This window comes from Diachasmimorpha longicaudata, chromosome 12 (assembly GCF_034640455.1).
Source record: "Diachasmimorpha longicaudata isolate KC_UGA_2023 chromosome 12, iyDiaLong2, whole genome shotgun sequence".
Lineage (NCBI taxonomy): Eukaryota > Metazoa > Arthropoda > Insecta > Hymenoptera > Braconidae > Diachasmimorpha > Diachasmimorpha longicaudata.
The window spans coordinates 1173960-1184708 of record NC_087236.1 but is presented as its reverse complement, the minus strand read 5'-3'; the positions used below and the strand labels follow the sequence as shown (position 1 = coordinate 1184708).

The 10749-nt window shown below is 46.9% G+C and overlaps 1 protein-coding gene across 1 annotated transcript; it reads left to right on the top strand.

The window, feature by feature from the left end:
* Positions 1-864: 864 nt before the first annotated feature.
* On the top strand, positions 865-4726 carry LOC135167785 (uncharacterized). Its single transcript, XM_064131312.1, has 5 exons — positions 865-2789; positions 2855-2952; positions 3038-3342; positions 3433-3595; positions 3673-4726. Exon 1 carries the CDS (start codon positions 1175-1177, stop codon positions 1490-1492), a length of 318 nt encoding a protein of 105 aa, XP_063987382.1. The 5' UTR covers positions 865-1174; the 3' UTR covers positions 1493-2789; positions 2855-2952; positions 3038-3342; positions 3433-3595; positions 3673-4726.
* The last annotated feature ends 6023 nt before the right edge of the window (positions 4727-10749 follow it).

The window sequence follows — 10749 nt, the reverse complement described above, 5'->3', positions numbered from 1 at the left end:
GAAAAAAAAATGAAAATTCTATTTTTGGCAGACATTTTTATAAAAAAATGCAAATTTTGATGAAAATTTCTCGAAATTTTTTTATTTTTAAATAGTTGTAATTAAAAAAAAAAAAATCCTCCGTTCAAGACCTTGTAAATGATATCTCGAAAACTTGTGTAAAATTTCATTAAGATCGGTTGAGTAGTTCGCGAGAAATCTTGACAACCGACTTTGAAAATATAGTTTTGAGAAAAACGTGTTTAAAGTTTTGGAGACAATAAAAGTGGGAAAAAAAATGTTTCTTTTAACTGACATTGAATCGTCGATTCCTGGGCCATAAAGTAGAGAACCTGCTGCAGCTGCAATGTCCAGGGCATCCTTTTGCTCCTGTCGATGACGAACCCTGGCTTATCTGGGCTCTAGACACTTTAAACGGCTCTAGACTGTTTGAATTACCTGACCTCGAGCGTCCGTCTTTTCAGGGCTGTATCTCCGAAACTATTACTCGGATCAAATTGAAAATTTAGGACAATATTCTAGAGATGTTATAGAATTTAATAAGACAAAAAAAAATCGATTTTTTGAAACCTTGAAACCCATGTAACCGCTTAAGTTATCAAGTTTACGGTCTAGTTAGAATTTTTAGTTCGTTGTCGTGAGTTATCCGCTTCGGTTATGTTTTTCGGTTTGTTGTTCCCGTCGAGACAAAGAACAACTGGCGCCCTTCAGAGCATTTGTTCCGTTTTGGACTGTCAAGGGAAAAGGCCGGGTTAACTGGTCCATTTTTATGTTAGTAAAAATCCACCATGTTACAACTAATAACCAGGGGTCTTTCCATAGCAAAAATTCTACTGCGTAATTTTGTTGAATTAATGCCAACTTATTATGGAGAAGACAGTGTTATAATGACAATTCATCACCTCAGTCATTTTCATACCATTTTAAAACATCACTGAGCGATTACTCTGCTTTTTGGGGGGAGAATTTTATAGGTCAGTTGAAGGATTCTGCAAGTAGCCGAGCAAAACCTTTGCCTCAAATTGTGAATCGCCTCAGTGCTTCGGACTTATCAGACACTGCAAAGGTCAGACCTCATGTTGAAATTCGTGATGTGAAAGTTGAAAAACGGCCTGAGACGATTAAGATCAGTTCTGAACAATATTCATCAGTGAAATCAGTGACTTATAATGACATGGTGCTATATGCTGTGGAGCCTAACAATGTGGTGGAACTAACCTCAGAGACATTGTTTGTTATTTCCAAATTATGGGTTAAAACAAAGTGCCTGTATAGTGAAAAATCACCTAATGACATTTATTTAAATGGATTTAAAATACACTCCTTCAATGACGTATTTGACACTCCCTGTCGCTCCAGAGAAATCGGCATCTTCGCGATCGAGAGATTAGCAGGTTCACGTGGGTCGGTAACCGGCAGCGATGTGAGATCCAAGTGCTTAGTGATGAAAATAAAAGAAAAATATTATGCTGTGTCTTTATTGCATTCATAATATCTAGTTGTTTCTATGTAATAATTTGTAAATCCTACAATCGTAACAATCAATTAATCGTTCTAGTTTAAAAAATATTTCATCGTTTCCTAGCTCAGCTTTCTCAATCCTGCAAGTTTGTTGGGTATGAGTGTGGACCTCTCTTGTCGCGACGATGCGCATGAGCCTCAACGGGGGCTGTTGGCGGGGGGGTATGCGTGTGGAGAAACTGGACGGGAGAGTGGAGCCAGAGGACCTAGGCCTCTTGGGCCCTGTCCCCTGTTCCTCCTCGCCCTCTCATACGGTTGCTTCCTGCGGGGATCGCAGATCCCGCGAGGCCTCGGCTTTCAGCCTAGCTTGGCGGGCCCTGCGTTTCTCCGCGCCCGTCCGCCCCTTCTTTCTTTTACCCTGGGTGGGGTCAGCGACAGCGGGCCCACCAATGGTCGGTCCCTCTGAGGCTGGCTCCCCCTCTACCTCCTTCCTTCCTCCTTCTCCTCTACCCGAAAGCCTCTGCCGTTCCCTCAAGGAGGGCACCGTCATCGGCGTTAACATTTTTACTAAAAGTTGGGTCCATAAAATTCCCATGAGTACCCACGAAAATACAGTCCACCCCCGCAGAGTCTGGATACGGAGGTAAGGCATGAATACAATGGGGTGCTGCCTGGTTCCCCAAGGGTATCGTTCGAGACACTGTTCCCCAGTGCCATTCAGCCCTCGGCACGATTACTTCCACCTTGGCTTGGGGCGTCTGGTCCGCGGCGATGCCTTGGGTCTTCCTGACGGGGCTTTACTCCTGTAGGTCGACGTTATAGCTGTCGCTAGCCTGGTTCCGAAGTGGGCCCAAGGATCCTGGATTCAGGTGCTGTTACCCAGCTTCCTGTCTCCGTCCCCGAGGTACCACCCATTCTCTGGCCTTTCCCGCTATCCGCCACCTGGGAACGCGCTCAGTCGGTGACTCGACCGTCCCTTTCGTCTCGTCTATAGAGCACGTCAGGGGTGAGTCTTCTTTATTATAGAAAAAATAATTACCTACTCTTTACAGAAATTTACGACAAGGCCCAAAGGAGGATCAAACGCCTTTATAAAAAACGTTACAATGTCGACTCAACAGATTCAGAGACTGACATCAATCGACATAGAAAATTATGCAAAAATCGAGTTGCAGTGATGGCAAGGCGAACTTTTTCTTTATTGGGAGAATCTGTTGAAGAAAGAGATTCGTGTACATCAAGAAAACCGACCATTCATGAAGCTGAACAGTCAAGGGATAAGAATCAACCGATAGATAATGGCCCAGCGGGGGCTGGAACATCACAAGGTATATACTTGTCTTCATTTTTCGTTTTCAGGAAAATTGAACTTACTAATTCTCATCTTCATTAGGCGGAATGGCGTCCAGTGAGACGAAAAATGATAAAAAATCAGCGTTGATAGCTCGTCTCACAAACCTACGGGAAGGGCCATAAGCGATCCTCTGAAACGTAAGTACCAACTCCATTGTGCAGGAAGATATAAGTGCATTTAAGGTCCAGATTACTGGATTTTTTGTTTTTTGTTCTTTTTCAGAATTTTTCGTAGATTACTGTGATGCGAAATTGGACCTTGCCGTATACACACTCCGTGATGATTATACAAACTTAAAACGATGCAGCCAGTATGATCTAAGCAAGAAAATGGAGGAGCTTAAGACCACCATGGTCATGCATCATGTTGCTGGAGATCAACCCATGGTGTCTCCTAGAGAATGGTTATCCACAGAATTTCCCATCAAGACATTGGAAGAATTCCTGGACTTCGAGAGGACTCTAGACCCAATGCATGAGGATAATTTGGCTGATCGTGGAAAGGCCTTGAGCAAGCGGGTCAAGCTTGTGAGTTTATTTGGACAATATCTAGATTTTTAGACGTTATTACCCGCTATACCAAGTTTCTGAGACTATTTTTGTTTTTTTTTTTTAAAGATTTTATGACTGTTCTAACGAACAAGGAATCAAATTATGCTGCAGACATTAAGAAGATTCTCAAAGAGATGATCGCCAAGGACGTCCAACTTAATTATAGTGGCATAGGTCGTGTTGTGAAAGGAAAGGGGAAAAAAAATTAATGCAACAATGACTTTTGCATGTATGAGAGGGTCGTATACAAAATCGATTTAAAAGAACTGAAGCATGCCTCTTCACTAATTTTTTCTCCAATTCCAGATTTTATTAAGACAAAATATAAAGACTCCAAGCTGCCATTGAAGATTATCACGATTACCAGTGATTGGCTAGCGACAGAGATGGAGGATGCATGCAGCGTAAAAAGGACAGAAGTCAGAGAAATTGAACCATGGCTTACCAGGTAGCACAGGTTTTTATGTTGTATTCAGAGTCAATTCGGACGAGTAACAAATCTCATATTTTATTTTTTATGTGGAGCTTCCGAAATATATATAATCCATTGTGATAAGTGTGGTCAAGTCCAGTTAAAGTTTGTATTCTTTCTATTTAATAATTTCAGAAATGTACATTTTCGTGATTTCTCGTTTTTTTCGGGAAAGCTCAACCGAAATCGTCTTTTTTAATTATATTCATTGGACATGTCAAATTTATAAAGTATTTCCTCTCGTTCAAGCTCAGGCACTCAAGCACTCACACATAAAGGGCAATCGCTCGCTTTGGCCCTCATTTACCTATTGTACAATAATTATAAATACGTATTTTAAATATAGAGATAGGATAAATAGGTTAAGGGTGTAGGTATAAGGAAATTAGGTTTAAACCCATGATTAGATAAATAAGGTAGAATTAAGAGTTAATATAAGAATGCATATGATGGGAAATGTATGGGAGGGGATTGGAAGTCCATTGTAACCCGAAAGGGAATCAATAAAACTTATGATATTTATAAAGTATTTCATTTCAAAGTACCACGACAACATTAATGTCCTCCATGAACCGGATTTTGGAATGTGTGATGCACATTCAATTCTTCTCAACCTGATTTGTTTTTTGTTTCTTTTCTTAGATTTGTTAATAATGATAATTAATTTTTTTTCTTTTTCGTTTCATAAAATGCGAAAAAATCGAGTGGGCCACTTCCAATCCAGTTAAATAATTTTATTATTTCTTTTTGTTTGTTTGCTGTGACAGAATTTCATTCCGAAAGAACGATGAAATGTAAAAATATTAGTTTTTATTTTTTATTGAAAGTTTATCAATGTTTTCGTTGAAATGTTGACTAGATTAAGAAAAACGTCCTCATGTTCATTAAAAGATGGTGTTACATAAGTATAAAGTAAGTTCATTTCGAATTTATCTGGATATGTTCAATATATTGTAACTATTTGAATAAACATATTTACACTTGATAAATTGTGATTCGTTATTGTGCCAGCCCGGGGAATTCCAATACTAACTACATGCTAACCTTGGCCAACCTTAGGCATTTTTTAATTTATGAGCCTGGAACAACGCTGGTTCCAAGGCCTCGACCAGCCCTCATAAGTTAGCTTGGGCCAGCCCTCGTTACCAGTTCTGGCCCCACGTTACATTCCAGTGCTCATCCACGATTGATCCAGGCTCGGAGGCCAAGCCTGATCCAAGCTTGCTTAGGCTTGGGAATATCTTGGGTGAAGCCTGGGCCATTGGTGATTTCCTACCTGGGGCATGCCATGCATTTGTAGTATTAGGTTGGGATAAAATTGACTTCGCTGAGCCTCACCGGATCAAGCTTTTCTCAGGCTTTGCCGAGGATCCACCCATTGAGTCAGACTACTGCACAAGATCCGTGCTGTCTGTGTGACACGGTTTTCAGTGTTGCGTGAACGTCAATTCGTCAATCAACTTTCATATTGCGAATACTCACAAATTTTTTTCTGCTAATTGTTATCGGTCTTCTCAAATGGAGAAGAAGGCATCAGCTGATAGAGCTCAAAAGTTTCGTGATTTACAGCAGAACCTGAGAAATTACAGAGATGAAACGGCCGATGGATGTGATGATACTTTCGTGGAAAGTGGGGTTAGGAACGAAAGTGGAAAAGATGATTTTACAATAAATGATGATACATTGAGGTATAGCAGACCGAGATATTTTGAATTGCCTGATCGAGATGATTCTTCACAGCAAAGCACAGCGGGGAATTGCGATTTTGACTATGACAATCATGCTCGAGAAGAAGACGAGACCCAGAGTTCTGAGGGATTTTCGGGATGTGTGTGAACTCGGCAGTCTGAAGACCATATCAGTCTTTTTTTTAGAACCAAATTAAAAAACTGGGGTATCGAAAACATAACAAATATGAATTTGAAAGTGGTGACGGAGCTTTTGAAATTATTAAAAGAAGAAGGTCAGTGAATTATGCAAAAGAAACTGTCAATATTTTGCTCCGACTATTAAGAAATGTTCAGGAATAACCTCAACACACAATTCACCAAAAACTAGTTTATTTTTACCATTAAGTTTAGCGAAAAAAGAATAATGAATGAAAAAACAAGTCAGAGATTATTAAAGAGTACTTTAAAAAAAATGTAAGCCGTCATGGGACGCCTTGCAGATGTGAAACATCCTGTGTGTACAAGTAATATGCATAGAAAATGATATTATTACTGGAATTAAATATAGCCTAATGGAAAAATGAAGTATTACGAATTTCTTACACAAAATGGTAACTTTATTTAATAAACATTTATTTACATGTGATATAAAAGTTCGATATTAATATTAAGTGGCCACAATTTAAATATTTTCATCCGTAACTTCAGTGATAGTTATATTCGATGTTTCCTCTGCCGGTATTACTGTGACGATTGGTCGATGATAACTAAAGTACGTTACAAAAGTATTGGATGAAAGATCATCAAGATATCTCACAAATACAGCATCTATAGTTGTTCCATATTAAAAAATATAAACACCTATCACTTATCACTTATCACTTATCATATTTAGACGGTCCTGTCCGGAGGTGCAATCAGCCTCTCGGCCATTTTACACCCTGCCCTCAGGCAGCCGTCTAGTCGCTGGTATCGAGTATTTGTGCCCTACGAGCTAACTCATAGAGCCCCTTGATCCCGTCCCTGTCGACACGTATATCTATGCAAGTAGACCCGAAGACATTCCATCTGGCTTCATCGAGTCCGCTGCATCTTGTGCATAGGTGAAGAGGATCCTCCTCTGTCAGCCCGCATCTTTTGCATAGGGGGTCATTCCCCTTGCCTATCCTTGATAAGTACAGAGCCAGGGGCCAGTGTCCAGTGATAAGCCCCACCATAGTACGGAGCTTAACCCTGCTTAGGCCCAACAGGGTCTCTGCCAACTTCCTAGTGGGTTCTCCTAGGAGGGATTTCGTGTGCTTGGCACCCGTCTCCGAGTCCCATCTCTCCACGATCCTCCTATCCGCACGTTCCTTGACCAGGTCCTTCACAAAATCGGTGTGCACGCCTACGTGCTCCACCTCCCCCTGAAAGCCCCTGCAACTACCGTTCTTTGCTAGCTCATCGGCTTTTTCGTTGCCTTTGATGCCAGCGTGTCCCGGAATCCAGGCCACCTCGAGCCGATTATTTACGGCAATTTCCTCCATCAGCTCGACGCATTCACTCACCAGCTTAGAACAACACTCATACCTGAGTATTGCTCTCAGCGCGCGCTTGCTATCTGAGTAGATGAAGATCTTTTTGCCCTTGTCCCCCCTCTCCAGGATCATCCTGGCGCAGGCTCTTAGGGCAGCTAGCTCGGTCTGGAGCACGGTTGCGTGTGAGTCCAGCCCAATGGTCCTCGCTATTGCGGGCCCCTCTGACCAGACCCCCGCACCTGCCCGTCCGCTCACCCGTGATCCGTCCGTATACCAGACTAGTCCACGGGGCGGCACCCAGTCCGCATCCTTTCCTGACGGGGTTTCCCCCCATCCAAGATTGACCGAGAACTTTCTGCGAAAGTGCCATCGGGGTCTGCAGGCGTCAGCACCGCGCGACAGTAGCCCTTCCAGCTCTCTGTCCGCGCGGAGGACACTAGCATGCCCATTCCTAGCTCCCTTCCATGTTCCCTGTAGCCGCAGTCTTGCGGCCGCTCTTGTTGCCTCTTCCCTTATAATTAGGTGTGGAGGTTGCATAAAGAGCAGAGCCTCCAACGCTGAGCTGGGGGTCGTTCTGAGGGCCCCTGTTATGCCCAGCATCGCAAGCCTGCCTATTTTGTCCACCGCTTTCCTGTGGCAGGCCTTGTTCAAGGCTGTCCACCACACTGCGGCTGCGTATGTTAGCTGTGGGGTCATAATGGCCGTGTAGATCCATTTGACCATCTTCGGCCTTAGACCCCATGTGCTTCCAAACATTCGCCTACATGCCCAGTAAGTCATGATGACCTTGCTAGTCTGCATGGCGATGTGCTTTTTCCAGCTGAGCTTCTCGTCGAGCCAAATACCTAGGTATTTGACCTCACTCGAGAATTTCAGCATTGTGTTGTAAATGGAGGGAGCCTTAACAGCACCCCTCCTTCTACGTGTGAAGTGCACCATCTCCGTTTTGCCTGGGTTTACCCTTAGGCCCTTCGATGTGCACCACTGCTGAACATAGTCCAGCGCCTTTTGCATCTTGCTGTGCAGCGTGCTCGTGTTCCTGCTAGTTACCAGCAGTGCCACATCATCCGCATATGCGACTGTCCTTACCCCCAGTTCCTCGAGTCCAGTGAGGAGGCCGTCAACTACGAGGAGCCATAGCAGAGGAGAGATAACCCCCCCCTGCGGGCAGCCCCTCCCTTCCGCAGCCCTTACCTCACTGTCCCCAAGGGTGGAGTGGACAACTCTTGTTCGGAGCATGGCGGCTATCCATTTGATGATCGAATTCTCGATCCCAAACGCTGCCGCAGCTTTCTCCATTGTATCAAAGGCGGTATTGTCGAAGGCCCCTTCGATGTCGATAAAGACGCCAAGGGTGTCCTCCCCCCTTTCCTTCGCATTTTCTATTATGCCTACCAAGTGGTGCAGCGCAGTCTCAGTCGATCTGCCAGCTTGGTAAGCATGTTGTGAGGGGCATATCTGATTAATCCTCAGTGCCCCCTCCTTAATGTGCCTATCGACCAGCCTTTCCAGCGTCTTCAGTAAGAAGGAGCTCAGGCTGATCGGTCTGTAGGCTTTCGCGTTGTCGTAGCTGCATTTACCCGGTTTGGGGATAAAGACAACCCTGACTTCCCGCCACCTGCCTGGCACATAGCCCAATGCTAGGCAGGCCCTGAATGCCGGTATCAGTCTGCGCAGGAGCAATGGCCCCCCTCTTCGCAAGAGGGCCGGATGTATCCCATCCGGACCTGGACTCTTGTACATTTCGAAGGAGTCCACCGCCCATTGCAGCCTGTCCAGCGTTACTATTCGTGCGGCTAGCTCCCAGTCGGGATCGCCGCTTCCTGTTCGCTTCCAGTCCACTTCCAGGCACTCTCCTGGAAGCTCTATAATAGAGTCCGGGAAGTGCGCGCGAACCAGATGCTCAAGGACCTCTCGCGGTTCTGTGATGGTCTCTCCGCTTTCCAGCGTGATTCCACCCAGCCGTTGTGAAGGGCCCCCCGAGAAGACCCTGCGAAGCCTGGAGATGCCTGAAAGCGCCTCCAGTTCCTCACAGTATGTCCTCCAGGTGAGCTCCTTTGATCGTTTTATGAGCCTCTTGTACTCTCTCTGCACATTTCTGTACAGAGTCCAGTCTTCGGCCCTCTTCGATTTGTGCGCTCGGTTTCCGAGCCTCCTGGACTGGCTTCTCAGCCTGTCCAACTCACGGCTCCACCAAGGCACTTTGTTACCCTTCCTGCAACGCCTAGCCGGGCATGCCGTCTCAAAAGACTCAGTTAGGGCAACGTGGATTCTTTCCACCTCGTCCTCTAACCGGTCCTCCCTGCAGGGCCTAACGCGTCCAACCCCGAGCCTTTCCTCCAGGTTCCTCTCGAAGGAGTCCCAGTCGGTGGCCCTTGGGTTTCTGCGCAGGCGGTCCTGCTGCGGTTGGGCACAGCCCTCTATGCTAAATCTGATGCGTCGATGGTCAGAGAGTGTGTCCTCTCGGTCCACCCTCCAGTCCCTGCATCGCCTCGCCAGCCGGCGGGTGCACATGGTTACGTCAATGATACATTGACAGCGAGAAGTGACGAACGTGGGCCTCGAGCCCCTGTTTAGGATCTCCAGGTCCACGTCTGCCATAAATTCCAGGAGAGCAGTGCCCCTGTCATTACATCTTTCGCTACCCCACACCACGTTCTGCGCGTTTGCGTCACAACCTATGATGAGTGGCAACTTTCTAGCTCTGCAGTGATTCACCAGATCACGCAGCTCATTGGTAGGTGGTGGTGTCGGCGAGTCATGTGGGAAGTAAGCCGAGCAGAAAACTATGTCCTCCGCACCGGCCTCCCCCCGAAGTCTCACGACAATCGCCACCAAGTCTCTGTGGCAGAAGTTGGCCATTCCCCTAGCTCCGCACGCTCTTTTGACAGCAATGCAGGCCCTGGGGCCCAGGTCGCCCCGAGCATAGAATAGCTCCACCTCGCCTCCAGATAGGCCTTTTACCGAGCCTCCGTGTTGCCAGGGCTCTTGTATAAGGCATATGTCTGTATGCTCTACTGCTAGGCTGCGACTCAGCAGGGCAGTCGCAGCCTTGCAGTGCTGCAAGTTAATCTGGGAGCAGTGGACTAGCAGAGAGCCTAAGCCGTCTCCCTGCATATTGCCCTCTGCTCCTTCCCCCCTTATCCCCCTGGCCATTGGTGGGCCGTTAGGCAGGGTCGCCTGGTGGCGCCCTGACCTGCCCTGAGTGGGATGAGCCCGGCAGGGCCCAGTTGAGGGTCCCTTGAGACCCCCTCCCAGTTCCCGCCGCGCCCCCTCTCACCAGAGGCGGCCTTCCTCTTCGGCCCTTCGCGCGTCCGCTCAGCGGAGGCCTTGCAGGGGCAAGGGGGTCCCTCTGTAAGAGGGAGCCTTCCTCGCTCTCCTTTTCCCTCCCCTCATGGGCGCCTTCCCCGGCAGTTCCTGGGGCACTCACCGAGCCACTCGGACCCTTAGGCGCTCCCTCCTGCCCTCCCCCCTCCCCTGCGATCCCTGACTCCCCTCGGTCGGCGATCACTTTCCCCGGGCCTGGCTGCGCTTGGGGCGCCTTTCCCCCCGCCGCTCTCCGCTGGGTCTCGTAGAAACGAGCCCGGCCGAGGCAGTAGAAGGGGGCCATCCCCATGCCCTTCAGGGCCTCTAGAGATTTGGGGTCAACACCCAACACCAGGTTGAGCCCCTCCTCCCCGCTCCGGCAGTCCCAGACCCTCCACTTGCCTGTGGTAAGGGCCCT